Below are 25,648 nucleotides of genomic sequence, written 5' to 3' on the forward strand. Positions count from 1 at the left end.
TATCCCTAGCAGCTGAACAAGACCAGGATGCCTGCTCCCTCTACAGCCGATCCAGTAAGACTAGTAGCCGCCAAACTAGTGCAGAGGCACCAATTAAGCAAAGCCATGCTCCGTCGGGGTCGCATACGATCGCCGAATCTAAAACACACTCTGGGCTGAATAAGGAGAAAGTAGCAGCACGTAAGGCAATTTCCCGAGAACTTCCAAAATTCGATGGGAACGCTGAAAATTGGCCGCTATTCATTGCAACCTACAACCGCACCACTGAAATGTGTGGCTTTACCGAGGAGGAGAATTTGATACGGTTGCAAAACGGCCTCATCGGGAAAGCGCTGGAAGCTGTGCGCAGTCTGTTGATGTACCCAAGCAACAATGCCCGGATAATAAATACATTGAGGGTGTTATACGGACAACCTGAGCGTATAATCCATCAACTGACTTTGAAGATAGGCGCTCTTCCCACCCCCAAAGAAGACAGACTGGAAACACTAGTGGATTTTGCGGTGGCAGTGCAAAATTACTGTGCAACTGTGGAGGCGTGCGACATTCCGGACTACCTATACAATGTTACACTACTGCACCAGTTAGTCGGAAAGCTTCCCCCCACAGTAAAGCTCCAGTGGGCACAACATAAAGCCACTTTACCCGAAGCTAACCTCTCGTCTTTTAGTGACTGGTTGTTCACTTTAGCCGAAGCGGTTAGTGGCGTTATAATACCGTCGACAACGGAGATGGATCAGAAGAAGCCGAGCGTGCCCCAGATGTCTGACAGACGAGGCAGGCGAGTAAACTCGCACACTGTAGACATACCTAGACGACGGACTACCGAAACAGGACAATGTTGTGTCGTTTGCAATAAGAACTGCAAGTTTTTAACTGAATGCAAAACTTTTCAGCAAATGACACGTCAGGAGCGTTGGGAGGTGGTGAACCGGAACGCGCTTTGTAGGAGTTGCCTGCAGCGATACAAAGGCCCACCCGAAGCGTGCTGCAGTTTTCAACAGTGTGGAAAACACGGATGCGTGCGGAAACATCACCAGCTGCTGCACAACGAGCATCAAGGAACCAACCCGTCGTTGCAACAGCCTCGCATCGATCCAAATCTAAACGTGTCCCACAACACCCACCTATCGGTATCCGGGTCGGTGTTGTTGAAATACGTACCAATAACGGTTGTAGGTGCGGGGAAGCAGATCGATACGTTTGCACTCCTGGACGAAGGATCGGAATTAACGCTCATCGATCAAGCGTTAGTCGACGAGATGGAATTGAATGGAAAGCTCAACCCGCTCAGCGTCAAGTGGTCTGATGGCACGATCAGGACGGAACCAAAGTCGCAAATGGTAAACGTTCAGATTGTTGCTGCAGGGCGAAAGTTCACTTTGAAGAAGGCTAGAACAGTAGCTCATCTCAAGCTCACACCTCAGACCGCAAATATGACTCATCTGGCTGATCGATACCAACATCTTAAAGGCTTGCCGTCAGTGTCTTACGAGAATGCTACACCGCGGATACTCATTGGTGCGAGTCATCCCCAAATAGCAGCAGCACGCAAAATAAAAGAAGGACGCTACGGGGAGCCACTAGCAGCAAAAACGAGCCTAGGCTGGACAGTATACGGTCCAGTAGGAGGTAACGCGGGTGAATCATCGAGTCCACCATCATTATACATTCATCGCTATGAGGACAACGTAGACGCAGATATGCACCGTGCCCTGTTGGAGTATTTCTCGCTAGAAAATATGGGCGTGACAAAACCTGCAAAACCGCTGATGGCCGCCGATGATGAGCGCGCGATGAACATTCTTCAAACCCGCACCAGTTTCAACGGAACGCGTTATGAGACAGGACTACTCTGGCGTTTTGATAACGTTAACTTGCCACCAAACAAAGATATGGCGCTGCGCAGACATCAAAACCTAGAGAGACGTATGGAAAAGGACCCAGAGCTTGCTCGTGTGCTCAATCAAACCATAGCGGATTATTGTCGGAAGGACTACATACGTGAACTTTCCACAATCGAACAAGCAGATGTCAAGTGGTACCTTCCCATTTTTCCCGTCGTTAACCCTAACAAACCTGGGAAAGTCAGAATAGTGTGGGATGCAGCTGCCAAAACTCACCAAGGGCTATCCCTGAATTCTATGTTATTGAAAGGACCTGATCTCGTCACTCCATTGTTCGACATCCTACTTCGTTTCCGGGTTCATCGCATTGGCATAGCCGGAGATATCCGCGAGATGTTCCATCAAATTGGCATCATCGACGAGGACCAACGGTACCAGTGTTTTTTGTGGACAAAGGACGATGGGAAACCAGCAGTGTACGCAATGAAAGTCATGACCTTTGGAGCTTGCTGCTCGCCATGTACGGCACAATACATCAAGAACCTCAACGCAGATCAGTATCAAGCTAGTCATCCAGAGGCCTGGAGTGCTATCGTAAAGTCTCATTACGTGGATGACTTGCTGATAAGTGTTAAAACGGAGGCAGAGGCGGCGAAGCTGATCAACGACGTAGGCCTGGTACATGCAGCAGGGGGTTTTGAGATCAGGAATTGGATCTCAAATTCCACAGAGGTCATATCAGCGGTTCAAAAGAGCAGTCCCGTCAACAAATATCTAGATCTTTCCTCAGAACCATCGATGGAAAAAGTATTGGGAATGTGGTGGGACATCCAGAGCGACATGCTCACCTATAAAACGAGCGCATTGTACAAACTTCTTCCGTGGATCGATCGGAATGGCGTCATGCGTATGAGAACCAGAATCACAGCGTACAGCTATGCCACCGAAGAAGCTAAAAACCCGATTATCCTACCCAGCAAACATCACGTCACAGATTTGCTCGTAGCGTACTTCCATCAGAGCTACCATCATCAGAACATCGAGACGGTCATCAACGAAATTCGTCAAAAATATCAAATCAGTCACTTGCGTTCACGTCTTTCTACGATCCGGAGCAAATGTCAACAATGTAAAAATGAGAGAGCAGTGCCAAAGCCACCGATGATGAGCGATTTACCACCTGGTCGACTAGCTGCATTTTCCCCGCCATTTACGCACACCGGCGTCGATTATTTTGGACCAATCGAGGTAGTTGTAGGCCGAAGCAACCAAAAGCGTTGGATAATGCTAGCAACGTGTCTCACTACACGGGCGATCCACATGGAAAAGGTGAATTCATTGACAACCAGTTCCTGCATCATGGCGATTAGAAATTTCATCACCAGACGAGGGCGTTCCCGCAAGTTCTACAGCGACCAAGGAACCAATTTTATAGGAGCGCAACGTGAACTGATTAGACTCGCAGAACACATCGACCTGAATGGACTAGCCACCGAATTCATCGACTCAGAGACGGACTGGGTATTTAATCCTCCACTTACGCCTCACATGGGCGGGCCATGGGAGCGACTAGTAAGAACCGTGAAGACGAATTTATCGGCAGTTTGTTCCTTCAAAAGCCTCACGGACGAGGTACTTACAAGCCTCACGGACGAAGTTCCGGCGCATTATACGAGCGCCCGGCTACTAAGCTTGCAGTATTGGACGTTCTTCCGAATACAGAGTAAGACAATTAGGATTGTCGTACTGGGGGGGAGTGTTACGAACGTCCACTTTAAAAGTACTCGAACTGCTCGAGCCGTTCGGACCATACAAAATAGTTACCATAATAGCTGGCTAGGTTCGAACCCAGGAGCGGAATTGACAACGGAGTAGCTGGAAGGAGTGGAAATAAGCAAGCCAGTAGCAAGTCAGAAGCGGACGTAAAAGGACAAAAGTTTTATCGGTACGATCAAGGAATAAAATCAGTTGAGTGAATAAAACAACCTATGCTCGAGATCAAAACCTGTCCAAATCTAATTATTTCGAAGAGTGCAAGAACATTAAAAACCTTATTTGGGAACACCTTCGTTCTATTAATTCGAACCCTGGTGATACGATCGCTCCCCTGGCGTAACTCGGATCCATTCCCTTCTTACCACGCGCGTTGGCTTCTCTTAGGACTATAAACTCTTAAAAAACGACGACTGATAGCACAGGCAGTGTTTGTTGATAAGCTGATTAAGGGTGAGACTGTTGCCTCAAACCTACTAGAACTACGAGGGCTGACAATAAAGTAAGGTCTCCAATTTTTTTTTTTTCATAGAAAATGACATTTATTTACAAAAAGCGATACACCGTTGGAAAGGCCAAGGTCTTTTCTACTTTTCTACATAATCGCCATTTTTTTCCAACACCTTGCGCATCCGCACGATGAACTTGTCTATGCCGGCAGAATACCACTCTCCGTCCGCCTCGCGCCGCTTCATGTGGTCTTCGGTCAGCTGTTTCGGCACCCATCGGGCAGAAACTTTGTGATACTGCAAGTTGTTCACAAGGATATGACGGATTGTTTCGCTGCTACACACTCCTCCAAGCTTCTCTTCCAAGTCCCTAATTGTCGCTTGGCGGTTTTTGAGCATTTCTGCCTCCACTGCTTGAACAATCGCATCCGAGACCGACGGTCGGCCACTTCTCTCCTCGTCGTGAACATTAGTGCGCCCGGAATTGAACTCGCGGCTCCACTTACGCACGTTTTTTATGTCCATACACTTTTCCCCGTAAACTTCAACTAGTTGACGATGGATTTCAATAGGTGTCACCTTTTTCGCACTCAAAAAACGTATTACAGAACGCAATTCGCACTTGGACGCTGACGCGAGGGGTACCTCCACCGTTCACGGTTGCTCAGCCAAGACTGAGCGGTCGGGGAAGCCTCACCCAGCAGCAAAGTGGTAGTGGGGGAACCAAGGAACACGGCGGTGTTGCCAGATTTCGCCTAGCGCGTGATCCGGCGAAGTTGCAGCGTTGGAGACCTTACTTTATTGTCAGCCCTCGTATATCCTTCCTCGTGACGGTTGCTTGCTCTATGCTGATGACCTCAAAATATTTCTTCTTGTGTCATCGTTTCTTGACTGTTGCCCGCTTCAAAACGTCATTGACTCCTTTACCTTGTAGTGTAAGGCCAATGGTCTCCTTCTCTGTCCTGATAAATGATGTGTCATCTCGTTCGGTAGATCCTGTAAGTTTTCTTATACTTAGTCTCTATGCAATACCCCCATTAGTCGAGTAACCTCTGTAAAAGAGTTGGGAGTATGGCTAGATGAGGCTCTTAACTTTAACTTACATGTTGATTATGTTGTAAAAAAGGCTAACAAAACTTTTGGGCTTATTGTTAGACTTTCATTCGAAATCACAGACCCTCGTTGCCTTAAAGCACTCTACTGCTGCTGGGTCCGATCCACTCTGGATTACGCCGTCGTTATCTGGTCACCATCAGGCTCCGTTGCGATGGCCAGGCTTGAGAGTGTTCAGCGTAAGTTCACCCGTGTAACGTTTCGACGTTTCCTTGTAGGACACCATGTGGAAGTCCCATCCTATCCTATCCGCTACCAGCTTCTAGAGCTCAACACTATACGTAGAAGTTCGGCATTCCCATTCTAGAGCTTGCTTTATTGCAAGCCTCCTATCCCATGACCTCGATGTTCCTGCTTTATTATCCTCTGTCCCTTTCTATGCCCCTTCACGTCACCTGCGTGACAGACCCTCCTTGTATATCCCATCCCGCCATACGCGTTTTGGATCTAACGAGCCGTTTCTTCGTGCGCTTTCCGCTTTCAACAGCTCGTACCACCTGGTTGACTACAATCTTTCTTCGTCTCACTTCCGCTCACACCATCACGCCTCCTCTCCTTTCCTACCCTTTTAGTTATTAGTCTATTCATAATATTAAAGCATTGTGTAACCCTAGCGACAGACAATTTGTACAAATAAATAAAAAAAAAAAAATAAATAAAAGCCAAGCCGTTCGTAAGCTGCGTTCGCTGTTTACGCGGATTACTCGATCCCAAAGGGTGTAATGTTCGATCTCTAACCGGAATACGGACAAAACCTTGAAGCGTACTTGACAATTGGCTTAAACGGCCAAGCTGAGCAGGTTTGCCGGATTCCTGGTCCCCGTCGTTGATACTTGATTCCCCGGTCCATTTGGCCAAACTTAGAAACTCCTGGGCTCCCTTGGGACCTTTCGTGGTAACGTCGCCCCAAGGTAGGGTGGGTAGTGGTGCTTCTTCTTTTTTGAAAGCACAAGGCCCGGCCTCGGCAATTTGCAGATTACTTCGCTGTTCGATGGAGGTGGTTGTATGGAGATCTCGACGCCTCCCTCCCATCCCCCCTTTGCATCTCTTCCTGCTCGTACTGTATTCCCATCAGTGGCCGCAATGATACCAGACGGTATTGGACGGTGTTGTCCTCCGTCCGATCCGCCGTCGGTTTGGTGGTGGTTCTGGCCGCTCTTCATTTCATCTCCGTAGGAGCGGAGACCCATGATGCTTCGAGCACTGGCGTAAATCTGCTGAATGAGATTGTCTGCGCAGACAGGGCCCCAACGCACAGTGGTTTTGCTAGAGCGGCGTTGTTTTCAAGACAATAATTAATCATTAATGTGAATTAGATTTTTTCCATCTAGATCCAACGTTGCTACTTGTTACTACCTTGTGCAAACACCAAGACTGCAGCTACCGTCAACTTAACAATGATTTTGGCAAGAATTTTACGCCAGACAACCTTATTACTACATCCACCTCACAATATTTTTTCATTAACCCTTCTGCATCAATTCTGCACCCGTACAACATTCTATAATATACAGTAATGCTTTGTATGTGTTATGATAGCACCTTACCCGATGGATACGCTTTGGGCCACTCACTGATAACTCGTTGTTATCAGCTGATATGGGTTCCTGCTATCCATCGGGGTCAATGCGCAGCGTCCGTCGATCAGTTGACTTCGGCTGGGGATCGCGAGAGCATCGGGCACGAACGAGCCGCGCGTGGCGTCCGGTTTTATGTGTAGTCAAAGTACCGTTAAGTTTTAGGCCAAGGACCTGTGGTTCAATCTGTATGTTCGTCTAGGATAAAAATATAGTGTTGCTAAGAAGAACGTTACGTGTCCTAATTTAAAAGTAACTGTAGCTGCACGAAAGAACCTAAAAGTATGCAAGAACACAGTTGAAGTGGGAGATTTAAATACCTACAACTTTAAGTACCTATGACTCCCAGGGTCGCAAATAGTCGCAGCCAATGTTTACGGCATACCTTCTTAAGATGTTATATCTGTACCCTGATATGGTCACATAGTTAGCCGTTTAGTTCCAAAAATGTACTGGTTAATGAAACATTATAAATCAAAAATGTTGAGTGAGTTTTTCATTTATTTAAAAAAAATGACAGTATATTTTGATAAACTTTTAATTTTTTGTAATTTTATAAGAAAGCCAACAAAATTTCATTTTCAATCATGTTGAACAAGTGTGAGAAAACATTTAATTAATAATCTGAATTAAATATGCAAAATGATGCAAATATTTGTAAGAAAACTTGATTTTCCACACTTTGCGCAACTTTCACGCGCGGTATCTCTCGCAATTTTGCTTTAAAATTTAAATTAAGTTTAAGTACTGCAGATGTTGTAAAAGGTTTGTGTGATCACTATATTTTCATAAAATCATCTAAATTTTACAATTTAAACTGAGTTTTACTAACACAAACAAAACAAGCATGTAAACAATTGTCACGGTGTATCCACCATAATTACACAAAGGTTTATACCTCACGTGGAAATTGATGAAATATCAAATATGTCATGTCGTTATTGTAACTTTTAAATTCATACATATCTCTCAAGTATTAGTTAAAACCATAATTCTTTTCTCAATCCCTTCGTCACCGAGCAACGCCGGGCGTCAAGCTAGTTGGTAATATTCCGGAAATTTCTTATTTAACTCTTCTTTTTTCATATAGAAGAAAGGTTTTGAAAATTGGTTTCATGAAATGTCAAACCAAAAGATCGTACTCTGAACCTCTGTGCAGGGGCGAAAAGCTACCTGGGGTGTGATCGAATGCAGGAACCTACCGAGCTCGTCATCATCCCACAACCTCTGCCACCTAGATAAGCAGAGATGTTGTGGCATGGATAGGAACCCGTGAGGTGGAATCGGCCTCTCAAAGAAGCTGCTCTCGTGAGGACCGCGTTTGGCTAGAATCTCGGCTATTTCGTTGCCCACAATGCCGCAATGCGTTGGAACCCATATTAGCGATATCCTGAATGCTTTATCAAACGTTGAGCACCAGATGTCGCGTATTTTGTGAATAATAAGGTCTTTACTCTTAAGAGACTTGGCTAAGCTTAGCGCTTCCACAGCACTTAGACTGTCTTGACCGAAACCCGTGCCTTCGTGCGAGGAGGAGCCGTCTGTGTAAAACGTGTTGCCCGTCGTGGCCAAACTTCTTCACAAAAATCAAGCTTGATCCCAGTGGCAGCAGATGCAACCATATTCCAAGACGCTCAGCACCGTGGGCTGGTATAGCCTCAGAAGATCGGAGGGGTGGGCTCTCCACCAAAATCCCGAGACTGTCCTCAAGAAGTTGATCCTCTTACTACATTTCTGTAGTAAGTAATTGACATGTGACCTCCACACATTTTTTATATCGAACCATACGCCTAGGTATCTAAAAGTTCTAAAAATTGTGATTTTTGTGTCATAGAGAAAGACACCAAAGACCGGGTTGACCACGTTTTTCTTCCTGATGTTCTCCATATCATATGATAATGAAAACACCAGCATTTCCGTTTTTTTAGGCGAAAATTCGATACCTTGGCTGTCCGCCCACATGGTTAGATTATCCAGTGTGGATTGCAAGGGAATTTGTAAACCTGCGATGGTCTTGCTGGAGACTGAGACCATCCCGTCGTCTGCCAGTTGCCTAAGTGTGCAGTTCGGCGCTATGCACGAGTCTATATCCGGCATATAGAAATTGTATAATAGAGGGCTCAGGCAGGATCCTTGCGAGAGGCCCCCGAAGCTGAGCCGCCTAACCTATATTTGGTTGTGCTCGAAATTAATTGCCTTGATCGAAAGGAGGTTGTCATGTTATTGAGTCACGGGCTAAGTCTTGACGACTGTAGTTTTTGGCATAGAAGATCGAGAAATACTGAGTCGAAGGCCATCATGTCTTTGCGAGAGCGGGCCATCTCTATTTCGGTTAGCAATAGCGCAAGGCAGTCGTTTGTTCCTTTACGATATTTACGATAATAATATTTTTATTATGAATTGGTCTCTACATCAAAGCAGGTGAAAATCACAAATAAATGTGAAAGAAAATAAAATTTATGAAAAACACTACAGAGCATGTTTTATCAACAGTAAATTAAGATAAAAAAAATGGAGTGCGTTTATGTATAGGTTTATCAAATAAAAGTTTGGTACATTCTACTTAGTCCACGCGGTTTTCCTCCCAACTCTATTATTTATGTTAAAAGACCATGCCAATCCATTTAGGACAAGGTTGTATGTAATAATGTCATCAGTGTTTCTATTCGAAGATATTTCTAATTGATCAGAGTAGTGATAAACAAATGATGTGTACCAAATACCATGTTGTTCATTCTACTTTTATTGTAACAGTTTTTCTATTGAATAAAGATTGGAACAAACCGTGAAGTTCATACCTTGATGCTTGTAATTATGAAGGAAATGCGATGTAAAATGAAGAAATATTGGTGACTGCATTAAACGCCAAGTTAGTGCAATTTAAACTAAGAGACTACCTTCGGGAGTCGGGGGAGTCATTGGGAAATCCGTTTTGTACTCATTCGCCTTCAGTGACATCGCTGCAAGGGCCGCTGTCACCTCCCGGCCTAGTAGGAAGGTTTCGTATCGATCTATCTCGATCTCAGTTCCCACGTCCATCCCGATGCAAGCGTTCACGTCAATCGCATAGCAATAGTCCAAAGATGTGCCACCGCTCGTGCCCTGCATCTCGGCCACTGTGCCAACCTTGAACTCCGAGCCTGCCTCCTGCTTCACAAATTGGGCTCCGGCCTCGGCGATGGCGCGCAGTTTTTCCTCGGCCTTCGGTTTGCGCGTGGTGTACGACCATGGGAAGACGAGGTTGTTCCCGGGTGAGTGCAGATCGATATAAAGTACCAGGACGTCCTTCAATGCTACCAGGGTACTCCTGATAAACTTTGACTCGACCTCGGAGAACGGCTTCGTGCCGCGGTACGAATTCTCACTCGGATCGGTGCTGGTGTCGTTGGACACCTTGTCCCACTTGAAGATGTAGTTGCGGTTCAGATCGACCCCCTTCTCGCCACCCGCCTGGTTCGAGCGATTTTTGCGCCATAAGCGGTCATTGCTTCGCGAGTACTCGTAACCATCAGGGTTCGCGAACGGCACGATGACAAAGCGGTAGTCCAGGTTTTTGTAGTCGTCGGGATTGTTGACCAATTGATCGATAACGTATAAGGCCGCCATCGCCGTGCCCCACTCGTGGGCGTGCTGATTTGCTACGAGGAAAACCGTTTTCCACGACAACGCTTTATTGATAATGATCGTCTGGAGCTGGCGCCCTTCGGCCGTTTGGGCAACATTTTCCACCGCCACCCATTCTCGGTTCTTTTCCTGTAGAGATTTCATCCATGTGACTGCTTCGTCGTAGGTAGGAAACTGATTCAGAAAATCAGCTGGCCGGTATTGCCTTTCCGAGCTGGAGGAAGGGACATTCATTAGACATTATCGTCCGGGAACTAACAGCCGGCTGTCTACCAACACGACTGGAATGGAAGACGTACCTGCTTGAAAACAGTTTGTAGAATGTACTGTTAGCCCCAGGTGAAAGGTTGCCAAACGCCCGGAAGGCTGGCGTAGTGTTGGCAGCCTTGATAAGCGCATGCGCCACTAAAACAGTCACAAGAAAGCGTTGAACCATGTCTGACGCTAAGTTACTGAACCCACTGGTTTCACGAAGTCCATGCGATGTTTTTATGTACAAGCTTTTATAGAGGAGCGACAACGAAAAAGCAATTTGGCACACTTCTCTATATCTTTGTGTCTAATTGAATTAAACAATATACAAGCTGCTTGACACAATAAAACCCAACTGTAGCAATAAATTGTTTTGTGTGGAACTAAATTGTGTACAGAAACAAGAAGGTAACGCATGTTGCTAGAAAATAATCTTTTTATTTTAGCTTTAGCTCAGTCAAACTCAATATTATTGGAACCAAGTTTGGTTAAGAGTTGAATCCTCGAAGCTAAACCAAGCACCCGCGATAACTTTGTTGTTAGAGGAGTAATGGCAAACCTCGGTTCTACAGCTAAATTGCGAAAAATGTATTTTCAACCCCTCGAATAATTTGCAGTCGCTCTTCTGAATAAATCAAATATGTAATTATTTTTCTCAATTCTTTTTTCTTTCAGAAGCCAATAATTGTTCAGTGAAATGATTTGCTAAGTCAATTAATGTTACACGACTATGAACCCATCAACTGTATCCGAAGTATTCAAGGCAAGATAACCGTGTAAGCCATCGCACTGATGGCATACATAGCTTCCATGCCGTATGGGACGATCTGGTCCACGTCCACCTCAAAGTCATCCTTTCCCAGCTTGATCCAAGTGCACGCCCGGATATTGAGCCATTGGCAAAAGTCCATACCACATCCGGGAGCCTTCTCAAGCAGCTGCCCGGGGGTGCCGACCTTATATCGCACGCCCTTATTGAAGTCGATCGCGTTTGCTCCCGCTTCGGCAACCCGCTTCGGGATCGATTGGTCTAGCGGTGGCTCAGCGGTGTATCCCCATGGGTAGAAGATGAACTGACCGCAGCAGTGTATGTCCACGTACAGGAGCGCATCTCTGTGCCGGAGAATCAGTTCGGTGAGGGCTTGCGTTTCCTGTTCTGAGTTGGGTGCTGGTCCACGGAACGTTTCCGACGAAGGATCTTCATCCGCGCTGTGGATAAGCATATCCCACTGGTACTCAAAGTTCCGGTTTAAGTCGACACCAATATCGCCGGTCGGTTGAATCGATCGATTCTTACGCCAGGATCGCATGTGTTCACGGCTGAACTCGTAACCATCCGGGTTTGCCATCGGTACGATAACCCACTTGAATTGCGCCAAATCGGGATACATGTTGGCGTTGCGCACCAGCTCATGGATGAGGAAGATGGTCGAAGTCATTGCGATCCAATCTCGGGCATGCACATTGGCCGTGATAAGGATTGTTTTCTGCTGATCGGGGTTGATCGTGATCGCGAAGATATCTCGGTTCTCCACCGATGTACCGATTAATTCCACCCACACTTGATCCGGATGCGCTTTTTGGAGTGCCTGGAGCCACGCACTGGTTTGGTTATAAGTTTGGAAAACTTCCATCACGAAAATGTCGTCCAAATTAGTTTGTCGTTTGCTGGAAATAACCCAAATAGCTTAACATTGATTGAAAGTTTCCAAAGAACTTCTCATTCAACTACACATACTTCACTGAGCAGAATTGAGATTTACTTGAACTATTCCTCGTGCAATTCCCATTTGCTGCACATTTCACCGTCATTAGAAAGGAAACTGCTAAATAGCAGTATAGTATAGAACTCGACAGTGGTTTGGGAGACATATTGGAACTTTACACTAAGCGTCACTAGTTCCAAGATACCACTGTAGAGAATAGAATAGATATGGATCAAAGCGTAAGTAGGAATTAATAAGTAATCACACTTCATCAAATACATATATTATGGGAAGGGTATCCAGAGAGCGTTGGATCATAAATAGAGAGCAAACATAGGTGAGAGAACTGCGGCATGTCCTTGTAGTGAGTAGCTGATACACGAAAAGGAGAAAACATACGAAATCGGGAGAACTGCGACACGCATACAGTAAGAGATCGAGAGAGCAAGGATCGGACCAAGAACGGCACGATCGGGCAGAAGGACTGGTCAGGAGTCAGTTTTTGGACGAACGTTAAGAGGAACGGATTGTGTGTCAAAAATAAAAGTACATATTGTATATTGGAATCATGGCTTGTAATTTCGGCGGTTACGACAACCACGTTGTAGGACTTTTATAGCTTTTTAGTCGTGTTTTCATCGCATTCATTCGATGGCTTGTATTGTTTACGTAATCAAATTCAATTACAAATTTTATGCGTACAATTTTAATTAGTACTCTGTAGTATTAGAATGGTGTACTGTACCAGCTTACACATACTATAAATATCCTTTAAATAGCTGTTGACTCGAACGCCCATAATTGTGTGAAATAGTTTGTTTCAATGACCACATAAGTTTTAGAAAGCATGTTCAAAGGCTAATGCGCCAAGTTCGGCTGTAGGATATAAATACTCTGTTTCCAGTACACTTTTTTTAGGGACGTAGGCTGTAATATACACTTTCTTCATATTTTTGTAGTATTGTACTCTGTTTACCCAACACATTGGAAGTTTGGTTTGGCTTTTGTTGTTTAGCGTACATTTTTCGTAAAAGTTTTTTTTATGTTCTAAGTTTTTTTTATGGGCTCCAACATTGCATACAACTAATTCGGTCCATATGGAATCATAAAAGGCCAATTTGACTAACTTTTATGCCAAGTAGGATTGGGCTCCCATTTCGCCAAGTATATCCTCATGGCTTATTCAAAACGGTTTGAAACCTATAAATAAAAGAAGAAGCGATGTTAACCAAGACACGGTGAAGATCTAACACTAACATGACTCGTTTGTTTGATCAGACGGAATATTTATTAAATGTATTGGGTGAGGACCCACTTACAAACACTCAAACAAGGATTCAAGGCTGAGCAGCGGTCAGGGCCATCGCACTCACGGCGGCCAGAGCTTCCATGCCGTAAGGGATGATTTGGTTGGTGTTAAATTCAAACCCTTCGTTCGTCAACTCGATCGAATTACATGCCCGGATGCCGACCGAATGGCAAAAGTCCATACCGGATCCGGAAACCTTGTAGATGAGCTCGCCCGGTGTTCCAACACGATACTTTGCGTTTCTCTCATTGGAAATCGCTTCCGCGCCTGCCGCAGCGACGTCTTTCGCCTTCTGGACATTCGGCGCCGGGTCATCGGTGTAACCCCAGGGGTAGAAGATGTACTGGCCGAAGCTGTGCATGTCGAGGTAAAACACCGCCTTGTTGTACAGCCGAATCAGATTGGCGAGTGCCTTCGTTTCCGGCTCGGAGGCTGCCGACGGTCCGCGGTACGTTTCCTCCGTCGGGTCGTTATCCTCGTCCTTAATGAGCACGTCCCACTGGAACTCGAAGTTGCGGTTCAGATCGACACCGACCGCGCCGCCAGCCTGCGGGGATCGATTCTTGCGCCAATACCGATTTTCCACCCGACAGTGCTCGTACCCATCCGGGTTCGGCATCGGTACGATGATCCATTTAAATTGAGCCAGCTCAGGATAGCTGTCGGGATTGCGAACCAGCTCGTGGATGATGTAGATGGCTGAAGTCATGGCCACCCACTCGCGAGCGTGGACGTTGGCCGTAATGATGACCGTTTGCTCTTGGTCGCGATTGATCGTTACCGAGTAGATGTCACGCTCTTCCACCGACGCTCCAATCGTTTCAACCAGTACCCGATCCTGATAGGCCGCCTGGAGTGCGTGAAGCCAGTCGTTGGTTTCATCGTACGTTAGGAAAAAATCCAACACGTTAAAGTCATCTACATTTAGAACGGCCTGCCGCTTGCTAGAAAAAGAATGGGAAACGCATCTTTCAACATCAAGAATGTTGCTAAACGAACGATCGCATACTGCACTGAAACATAGCTGTTCTCGGAGAATGTCAAATTTGGCAAACATTCCACCGGTACAAGGAAAAATACTGCGCTAACAATCAGAATAGAGATTGCTGGCAGTTTTGCAGTTCGCTTGAATACTTCACTCGACATTTTACCTTACTAGTGTTCGGCTAGTATAACTCCGGGTTTTTATAGCATTTCCGTCGTTGGTTAACTATTTTTAAAAGAGTGTTTGTTTGCTTGCGAAAGTAAAATCAATTAGAACTCCAATTAGTTTTGGTTTTGACTGCATAATCATAGGCTGCATGCTTATTATTGCCATGTGAAGATTGGTATTGATCGACTGGCTAAAAATCAATGTAATTACCTTTCTCAATTCCTGCAACGATATGGAATTAAAGCATTTTGATTCAGTTTCGTAATTTGCTTACCATGACACAACAGTCGGTCGGTTAGAAAATCGACCCATGAGCGCCGGGGCTCACCACCTTGACGGCGTGGGTTCGAATCCCAACCGAGACCGGACCCTCCCCTGTACGAGAGGACTGACTATCCACGTACAACAGGGAAAAGTCTCGTAAGCCCTTAACGGGCAGGAATGACCAACAAGGTCGTTACGCCAAGAAGAAGAAGACACAACAGTCAAGTAGCGTAAGGAATTAAAAAGATCTTATTTATATGCCGAGGCTGAATCTCGTCCGAGAATCATTTTTCTTATAATTTTGCGATCAGCATCTCAAGTTTTGTGAGTTCAGATATTTCGATCGGATTGTAACAGATCCGCACACCCAAACGAGTGATTCCGAATGGATCCGTTTTTGGCAAATGGTTCATAACTTGTGGTGTTAAGTCGTAAGCTTATGACACCGTTGGTCAGTGGGAAGAACCGGAATTCCGTCGCTTTGCCCCCCCCCCCCCCCCCCCCCCCCCCCCGCCCAGCACGTGGAAAAGAACTCAATTTGTTCAGGAACAACTCGACCACGGGTCTTTTTTTTGTGGTTTGCAAGATTAACACATTATTTGCGCTGTTAGTTGTGTTTTCTTCTCTGTTATGAGTCGCGTTGCAATTGGCAAGGCTGAGTTGTGAGATGCAATAATGCAATTTCGTTTTGACCGCGCGAATGCACAAATTGGTCACTGATTAAGAGCCGCTGGAAGGCCGTTGTAATACTTTGTTGTTTATTCGCTTTGGGCTTACATGTTAGGAACTTTCATTTATTTCGAGCAGTTAAATCGATTTGTCTGACGAGAAAGCGCGCTGGTCTGGTGGTCTGGTTACCATATTGGTCAAGTTCATTAGGCTTTAAAAAAGTTTCTTGAAATTGAGTCATTTTGTTCCGGCTATGCATATATGGCAGAGCGAATTGGGTGGCAGAAATGCTCCCCTTTGGGTGATCCAATTTTTGCACTGTATGTTTTGCTTCACTTCAATCAGTGGGCGGGAAATTTATATGCGTATGATTTTTTGCACTTTTCTTTTTTTTCAATTACTTTTAAATGAATCTATGATTATTGACAAGTAAGTCGTGTTTTGAGTGTTATAGTGTTACTCCTACTCAATCGTAGTTTAATGTTTGACATTTTCTGGATGTACAATGTTAATACACGGCGTGTAAGTGTATATGTCTGAACAATAAATTAGACAACAGATGTTTTGCATAATTTAAAAATTTTGATTATGCAAAGCATGTTAAGTAAACATCAGCTTAGAGCCATTCATCCACTTTTTATTAGGTATAATTTTTGACAGGTTTTGAAAAAACTTATATCATTGACATGTTGTATCTAGATTATTTCGTTATCTTGTGATATAAGAGCATCGCTCTGTGCGTTCTCTTTTCAGTTAGTTCTAATTATGTAAACTCTCACTTCTGTTTGGAATGGAATGTGTGGAGGTAAAGTAGAAGGATTTGCTTCATATAAAATGTTGCTGCTGCAGAACATCGTCAATTTTCGAAGTTACTCGGATAGTAACCATCTACATTGATTTCTACGTGTATAATATTTCTTCAAAAGTCAGTGAACTAAATAGGCTCCAAAAACTTGTTGAGTGGAAATCTGTTATTAACTTTACTGTCCATAGACGCATATTGGCTTTCAATATAAATAGTCAAATGAGAATATCTGTTGAAATGAATCCAACAGGAGATTCAACAAATAGTTTTTTTTGGAATGCAACGTTGGAAAACAGCATTTAATCGGGTTTTTTTGAAATGCACCTTATAATTTTAATAATGTACAATTTTCGTTTATCGTTTTCGTAGATATTTGAAAAGCATAAATTTGTCCCAATAAAAAAATACACATTAAAAGCAACATCTCAGTTGCAGGTTTAAGCTTATGGAAACTAATTCAGAAAGAACCATTCCTTAACCACGTGCGAAAAACCTTCACGAGTTTGTTCTCAATCATGCAATTTTCAACACGTTGAACAAATTTTATGCCTAACCCTTTTCTCGCACCATCATGGGATCGCTCCAATTTTCCAACTCAAATCCCATAAACAGTGCCATTGACCATACTGGAGCTGGTGGCAGGGACCACCCAAAACCGCGATAACACATTAACACCGTCCATGAGCTATGAGCGACAATCATTTGTTCACCTCACGATTGGCTTGCAATTTTCCACCTGACGTGACGACGACCGTATGAGGTCCATAAATGGCGTACAAAATGAATGGACGCCCAACGTGGGTGCGAGTCAAAACTGAAGTCACACAAATATACAAAGAAAAAACAAGCAGGATGAACGAAACCATAACCGCCAGCAAGGTGCGTTCCTCCAACGCCGTCCATCTCGACCGGCGAAAGGAAAACCCCGGGCGAACGGTGTCATTCCATTCCACGGGCACGATGCCGCACCCGATCGCGCGAACTTATTAATTCAAATATAAAAGGTGTTAAATAGTAGTAATTGATTTAAAGAATCGAAAACAAGGAAAGAAAACTCCTGCAGAGAGCTCGTTAGTTTTCAACATATAAAGTAAAATCGCGAGACCTCCGGTTTAATGCCGTTTTTTCCTTTATGGCGTATGGCCGGCACAACACTGCTCGGGTGGGCAAGTCTGTGGGGCTCGACAGGAGGGTGTGGGTTTGCTGCCAGCTAGCCGGCTTTTGGACAGCCTCTGAGGCAAACAGACGAGCGAGACTTGCCGTGACGATTAGTTTTATTGCGGCAGCCCATAGGTTCGCGATAATTATCGTCCGTACAGTGCACGAGTGTGAGTGTGTGTGGACGGCTGCTGGCACCTCTGCACCTTCCATCCTTGGTGTTTCGGCTCCATCTTGAGGCTATCGTCGCAGTAACCACCTCGATCGCATTGATTGGACCGACCGTCAAACTTTATTATCATAATCGGTGTGTTGCCATGGTGAAGGGCCATACACCATCCTCAGCAAGCGCGCGGTACAATCTGCATAGTAGTCTGCACACGTCTGGTGTCGGCGGGAAGGTACGTGCCCTGCATGTGTCCAGTGCAGTGCACAAGCATTCCGGAGGCGCACGCCGTTCGGGTGGCTTGGGTCGGGAATAATAAATGCATTCCCCTAACCGGTCAACGAAGGGTCCGGTCGATGGACCACTGTCGACGAGCTGCACGAAACCGGCCTGCTGCGAGTCACGTTCACGTCCGTTATGTGGAAACGGGAAGCAGCGTCCGATAAGGTAGCAAAGCAGGGCGGTTGATTCCCCTGGGCATTTCCGCTGTTACACTCGGGAAAGCAACAGGTGAACGATGGAACGGAATTTCACATTCATAAATTCTGCGTATCTGCGGTGTTGCAGAGGCTGATCAACATCGAAATTTGGCGCTACCGAGCCCAGAGCGAAAGAATGTCGGAATCGACAGATACACAGCGTGCGCGACTCGGAAACCGGATTCTGAGGTGGTGTTGCTGAAGCACGAGAGGTATGGGAAGTTCGTGCGAAGACTAAATAGTCTTTTGGAATTTAATTCATGTTATTTCATTCAGTGAAGAAAATCGACAGCAACGGGCAGATATTTCCCATCGCCAAAAGCGAGAATGCATGAAATTCGTCTGAGAATAATGATCGAGCAATCGCGTTCCAAATCCTAGCAAACCATTCTTCTGCTCACACTTTCTTCCTGTAACCGAAACCTCACGTCGTCGGAGTTGTCAGTGGTTCGCGCTCTTGTTCGTGTGCACTAATGTGATCATATTTCTTTTCCAGACCACTACCAACCGTCCGCCTGAGGTCCTCGAAGCTGTTGAAGGGCTCCCCTCGAAATACCAAAAACCTCCAAACCCATCCACCAACGAGGGTGGTCGTGCTTTACCGGGAGAAGGACGCTGATTGGGTCGGGGGATCCATGAAACCATTGACACGCCATATCGAGCGCACGAGATCGGAGTGTTACCCGGTAATGACAACGACGTGCAGCGCTTGTGTTCGCATTCCTTTTCAGGCGTGTGTGGTATCGAATTTCGGACAATTAACGCATCCATTAAGACGGTTTGCTCGGCGAAGGCGTACGCTTCTTTTCGGTAAGTTCTTAAACGGAGAAGAAAAAAACAGTACTATGCTTCAGCAGCATTCATGTTTTTCGTAAGCCATTCACTTCGTGTCGTCGATCCTTTTTCTCTTCCTCGCTGGAAACACAATTACACGCACCTTGGTTATGTTATTGTGAGAGGTTTACGATTTCTTGTCGATCAACATTAAAACAACATTGTCGCATATTTCGAATGCACGGATTTTAACCGTCCGAATGGTCGCAGGTTCGTAGTTTATGGTTTGCTCATTCGGAACCTTCTTCTTTTGGTCTTCCATGAAGGTATAGGTATAATAACCAAATAATAGGTTTGTAAAATTGTTTAGCTCATTCCTTGCGGTTGTGAAACTAATGGGGTGTTGGAGTATAAAAATTCATAAAGAACAATTTGGTACGATTTTGCAATTTTCATCTCTTGGTATTATTAATTTTGCATACCGCTTTCTTCTTTAGTTCCTTTCTATCCGCTTATACATCTTGAAATTAGCATTTGGTATGTTTAAGTGCAACTTGATCCGTATTTATCAGCTTGCGATAAGTAATTCTGCAAAGCAATGAATGGCATGGTACGCCAATTATACACAAGGTGTCCCCAGTAGGTTTCTGTGGCGGCAAACGGAAACATCTGACGGCACGGATCTTGTCGCCATTGTGAGCCGCAAGCATAAATAATCTGAATTTAATGCCACGCCGATCAAAGGTGAAACCCGCAACCGGGAACCTTCTTCAGGACGATCCCGAATCTGCACCGTCTGGTTAACTTGACGGATGTTTAGCGACAAACGTATAGAAACATTCACCGCTTGGTAGTGGGCCGCCCTGTCGTCGGACGGATCGAATTCCAACCAGCCCGAGGCCAACCGGCAGATCTTGGTAGCATGCGCTTGGTTGTTGCGTGCTCCACTTTAAACATCAAAACGGTCAAAACGAACATAGGGAAAACAAGCCGGCCCCAACATGGGGCGCCTATAAATTTTAAAGCCTCCGTTCGGGTGTCTCTTCCGCGAGTGCTCGAAGGCGTATCACACATGATGCCTGAGACGTTTCCGCCTTTCGTTCGCTTTCTTCACCCCGATTCATCGTCGGGCGCTCCAGTTAGCGTGTAGCCTTCTGGGTCACTTCTCTCGGAAATGTATCAATTTTCCTGCCCAGAGGATGGTGTCAAGTGGCTGCCGGGAGTCTTTTTTTCCCGCTTCTCCAGCGAGCACGGGAAGGGCCTCTTGACTGCGATGTCTTTTCTTCAGCGTTTCGATGAAAGGTTCTTTTTTGTCGTGCTGTTCGTTCAAAACTCGTCACTTTTTCGACGCGCACCGATCGTGTGTGTGCGGGTTTGGAAAGGCTTTCGGACCAGTTCTTCCATATTTGGGCCGAAAAAACCGTGAAGCTGTAAATAGTTTTTTTTTTTTATAAAACTTTAATTCAATTTAGACTTTTCGTCGACGCACGCTTCGGGAACCTTAGGGACCGACACCATTCCAACGAAGGCTTTCCCAAAGTGGACCGATTGAAATTTGAGATTCGCTGAGCTTCAAACAGGGTTCCCCATCTGCGAGCGAGGATTCGTAGCTTGGCGCGCGTGCGCTCGAGATTCGTTTTATTTTCGTCAGTCTGCATGCCGGATTATGGTTGCGCTTGGAGATTTTGGGTGCACGATAAAGTGCGAATCGTGATCGACTTTGAGCGCCCGAATTGACGGGAGGCCCGGGTATCGCGGCCGGTAATATCTCAATATCAGCGCACACAAACCTGCCCCGTGCCCTTGTCCGGGCCGATACTTAAGCGAGCGACCATTAAAGTGTGTTTACCCTGGGACGAGTAACACGGAACGATGGTCCGTTTCTGTCCCCGCCGGGGTTGCAGCGGCTCCTGTCACGTCCGATTTAAAGACAGTGCATTAATTAACGGCGATTTTCGAAGCCGTAAAGCATGAAGTTAAAGCATTGTCGTGCCCACGAGCTGACGTGTTGTGCATGAAAAGATGAAATATACGATGCGACCGGCGGATCAGCGGGAGGTCCGATGTTTTTCATCGCTGCACCAGTTTATGATTGCCCGCGTAAACGTATCAGGAATCTGTGAGGGTAATTATTTATAGGTTTTAATGTGACACCGAGGAGCTTTCGTCTGTGCTGGGATAAGAAACCGACCTTTTATGCTTAATAATATAACACGTTTTATGGTAATAGAGTTTCGGAATGAATGGGTTCCCCAGACACGATCGAAAGCTTCATTAAAATGTTCGATATCTCAACCAATATCAAATGGACATTTGTCACTTTAATTTCGTTTACATATTTCAAATTACATTCATTGAAACAAGAATCAAATAACACTATTTGGATTTATTCTTCAGTATAATAAAGATAAAAGCAAAGTACAACCATATATTTCTAAATTGAGACATATTGCACCAAAATTAGGTACATACATGTTTTTGTTAAGGGACTGAGGGATTTGAAAGTTTATGAGTTTCTAGATTTAAAATCATACTTAGAAAAAACTGTCTATGCTTCTATAGTTGTTTCTCATGTTTTATGAAAGAATACTGGGTGTTTCTCTACAAGAAAAGAATTTTATAAGGACTATCTTTTGTCGATATGCCAAACTTTCCCATTATCACAAAACATTTCAAAAGTGCGTGAGTTGGGAATCGATTGGTCAATAAATCAAAACAAGCTTAAAAATCAAAATGAGGTTTGATCCTGCCGCTTTTCCCCGTTGCACCGTGGTTGCTGTGCGTATGTGTGTGGGTGGGCGGGCTGAACTCCTGTGGGCGATCCATGCAGTGGTATTTCAACAATTAAGCTCAATAGACCCATGCGCAGACTCGGTGACTCCATTGATCCGCTTCGGATGGAGCGCACGGTGCTGGCGGCTAAATGAATTATCAAGCGTTGCCAGTCGTGGGCATTGTAGGGTGTCTTTGTGAAATTATTATTACTTCATCAACACCCGCGAGGCAGCTGGCCTCACCCTGCGGGGGGTGCCCTCGGATAAGAACGATTTCTTCGGCTCCCTTTTTTTTCGCGGCGTCCAGTAGGGAAGGGTTGGGCATTAGCTAACGGATTGATTTAAGGTCCAAACGTGAAGATTTGAACGGTGTTCAGGGAACAGCTCTTTCAAACTCACCCTGTCGATGGGTTACATGTCCCTCGTCAGTCATCGGTGCGACTCGAACGGAGGCTCACCTGAAGCCAGCCGTGTTTCCATCATAAAGGTGTCCGCTGGACGTCTTGTCCGGAGGCAGTTACAAGACAGGTCTCCGATGGTTCCCTGCTTTCCGAGCAACGTCCCATGCCTAGCGTCAACGGGCGATCCATCGATCGAGCGGATGGATGGATTGACGGTCCCGGTTTGGCTTTGGTTTTCCTTATTTTTCACTCTGTAGTTTGTCTTTAACCGAGCAGAATTTTTATATGTTCCCTCTCTCCTCGAAGATTTCTTGAGTTTGTGTCTTTTTTCTTTTTCTTCTCTTTCTTTTTTTTCTATCTTTTTCACGTCGTTTTCGCGGAATCGCGAGCAGACCACCCGTGCAATGGGAACGCATTGAATGCAGAGGGGGGTAGCAATGGTCAGCGGACAAGCATGCGCTTCTGTGTGCGATGGCTTTTATCTGCGGCAGCGATCTGCTCCAGAATGGAAATCGTGTGCATATCGAATACGATCGCTTTCGTTGCTATGCGGAGGAAATGTTTCTGCAAGTGAAAAATGAGAAGGACATTGTTGTTTTGCACTGGTCTGAAGGATGCCACCTGGGATGTCATCGAGCTACAGAGCTCTTAGATGCATCCTGTTCGATCTGAGTTACTTTATGTTAACAGTGTAATTTGCGCATGATCAGCGCATCATCAGGTGATCGTAGCGTGGCTCAAAGTTTGAGGTTTATTTCATTCTGTAAGCTTTTAGTAGATCGACAGAAATTTTCTATAAGAAAATCAAGCACTTGTTCTACAATAACTTGTGTTTCAAAAATGAAAAAATCGGTTCTTCTGAAGGGTTTTTATTGAAATAAGGCATTGGCCTTTAAGGTAAACATAAATTCAGAATGTTCAACGTTTTGGTTATCTGGATTAATGTTTCTCTTGAACAAGATGTTTTTCGTGACTAGCGATTAAAATTGCTTTAGTTACCTTAACTCCCATCCATCCATCTACCAATGAGGCATGCGATCATTCATCGGCTCAGGGTTCGGTTTTGAGAAATGACTGAATTTATTCGTTGTCTTGTTTTACTCGCTTTGCTCGTTGAACGTTATGCATTTATCAGGCTTCCAACAACACCGAACGGTTTCGGGAATATATTGACCACTCAATAGAATGCAATTGTGGTGCATTTGTCAAACGAAAACCGCCTCTGACAAGGGCACAAAAAATCCCCGCATACGCATTTATCGGCTACACCCACATTGAAAGTATTTATGGGAATCTCTGAACAGAAGTTTCACTTTGTTTCACTCACTTCCAAATGCAGCAGATGTGAATTGTTTCAGCTTCTTGTGCCGTTCCGTTGGAGGTAGGTTTTTTTCTCTCTCGTACAGTCGTTTGGCATTTTACACGAATATTTTTCATGTTACCCTTGTTGGCGGCCGTTCTGCAGGCGGAACCCGAAAGCCTCCGAAATAACACTAATCGGCGTGCGAAGGTGATAAATCTTCCCTTGCCAGCGGAAAGGGAGCCGGACGCAGAGCGATTAATCTCGTTTAAAAACGTTTTCACCGCCGTCGGTTGCGGTCACCCACGCCTTTCGGTTTTTGGTTCGCGTGAGAGATGGGGGGGGGGGGGGGGGGGGGGGGGGCGCATTCTGGGACCTTAAAACCCGAATCGATCGGATCGAAGGGTTCCGATGTGAAGGTGCGGCGGACGAAATATGGAAAATATTAATCCTCGAGATCAAATTAAACACGAACCAGAAAGCATCATCATAAATCATACGGCACGTACAAACACACACCTAGTCGGGTTGGAGGAGAGTAAAATGTCTGCATGGGTTTGCAGTTGATTCGCTAGTGTAAAAAAAAAGATTTAAAGTCGTCCACGGGGTCTTAGGGCTCGCTCGCTGGAGCTTGCAGAAATCACCACGGTTCGCCAGACTCCCGAAGGCGGGCGTGCGTTACGATGCGTCACGTGTGGCGTGTTGGCCTCGTGCGGACGGACGGGTTAAATGTCGTGTATTAATTTTAATATTACCTCAAACGAGGGAACCGGGGACGAAGGGTCTTTGGGAAAGAGTTAAGAAGGCCCGTGATATCCTGAGGAAAAACGTGCATATAAACAGGGATCCACGAATGATGAAGGGGTTCAATCTTTTACCCACACACACACACACACACAAAGGCACACTGGGAGCAATCGAAGCTGACAAATTGAATTGCGTGCGTGGTCGAAATGTGTTCCCAATTCCAGCGACGTGCTTACGCCCTCTGGAACCCTTTCCCGAGTCGGTGTTGGAAACACGATGTCCAGCGACACTGGTGTACTTGTCCTGCTGAATATTGTGGAACCGGCGGGGGTTTTGGCGGTGCGAGGCAAGTTGCCACCCTTCGATCGGTGTATGCAGGCCCGGCATTCAATTCCGTGAAACTACTCGTGTTACTTGGATGTATATATTATCATACAATTTAATCTATATCTCGGCTGGTGCCGCCGGGCAGACACAAGCCACACCCGGCCCAGAAAAATGGTGGAAGATTTTATCCGGCAGATAATTCATAACCGTTTTGTTGGTCCATTTATTTTGTGACTTGGTTGTGATATCGGGGTTGCGGGGCATGGTGAAGAAAGGGGTAGGTCTGCACGAAATTACACATGAGGGAATTGATTCCCTGGTTGAAGAAATTGATTTCAGAACGAAAAACAAAAAAGTCCTTAATGTTAATTGAGTCAGCCTGAAACCGGGAGCTCACTTCGATCGGGTTATACAGGATCAGGTCGACAAGATATTGTATTGTCGACTGAAACGGGTTGATAATGCGATCACCCAGCTTGCGCTTTAGATTCCCTTTGCTCTCCTTTATGACAGTTCTGATGTGAATGAATTTTAATGAGACAAAATTCGGTCAAGCGTAACGGTAGACGTCGACCGTCGCGTACTTACGTGAGGCGGCCTTTGAGGTGTTCGATCCATTTGTCCTGCACCAGGAAGTTCTCGTTGTCCATGTCAAACAGCCGGAATAGCGTCTGCAGAAATGTCTGCGGCGAGAGATGGAAAGGGGGAGAAAAAAGAAAACGTAAATCGTAAATGGCAATGTCTTGGACGCGAGATTGAGCGATCGATCGATCGGTGGAAGATGAAGATGTTGGCAGCCACCGGTCGGTGTCGCTGCGTGGTGTGTCGTTGACGGAAAGTGTCGGATGTGGATTTCGCCCGGGGAACGTGTTAGACGTGCCAGCCGTCCGGCGGGTAGTCCAAACATAGGGCCGCTAAACGGCCGCCCTTCCGCCTAATAATACCGAATGGGGAGAGGTAACAACATACATCTAGCCCGAC

At 45.5% G+C, this 25,648-nt stretch overlaps 1 protein-coding gene across 1 annotated transcript in view; it reads right to left on the reverse strand.

Moving 5' to 3' along the window:
- Positions 1-25,648, reverse strand: part of LOC131287225 (uncharacterized) — an 88,898-nt gene that overhangs the window by 32,162 nt on the left and 31,088 nt on the right. Inside the window, exon 2 of the mRNA XM_058316261.1 lies at positions 25,256-25,350. Coding sequence (XP_058172244.1) covers positions 25,256-25,350 — 95 coding nt within the window. The remainder of the gene's footprint in view (positions 1-25,255; positions 25,351-25,648) is intronic.

Source organism: Anopheles ziemanni, chromosome 2, assembly GCF_943734765.1.
Source record: "Anopheles ziemanni chromosome 2, idAnoZiCoDA_A2_x.2, whole genome shotgun sequence".
Classification (NCBI taxonomy): domain Eukaryota; kingdom Metazoa; phylum Arthropoda; class Insecta; order Diptera; family Culicidae; genus Anopheles; species Anopheles ziemanni.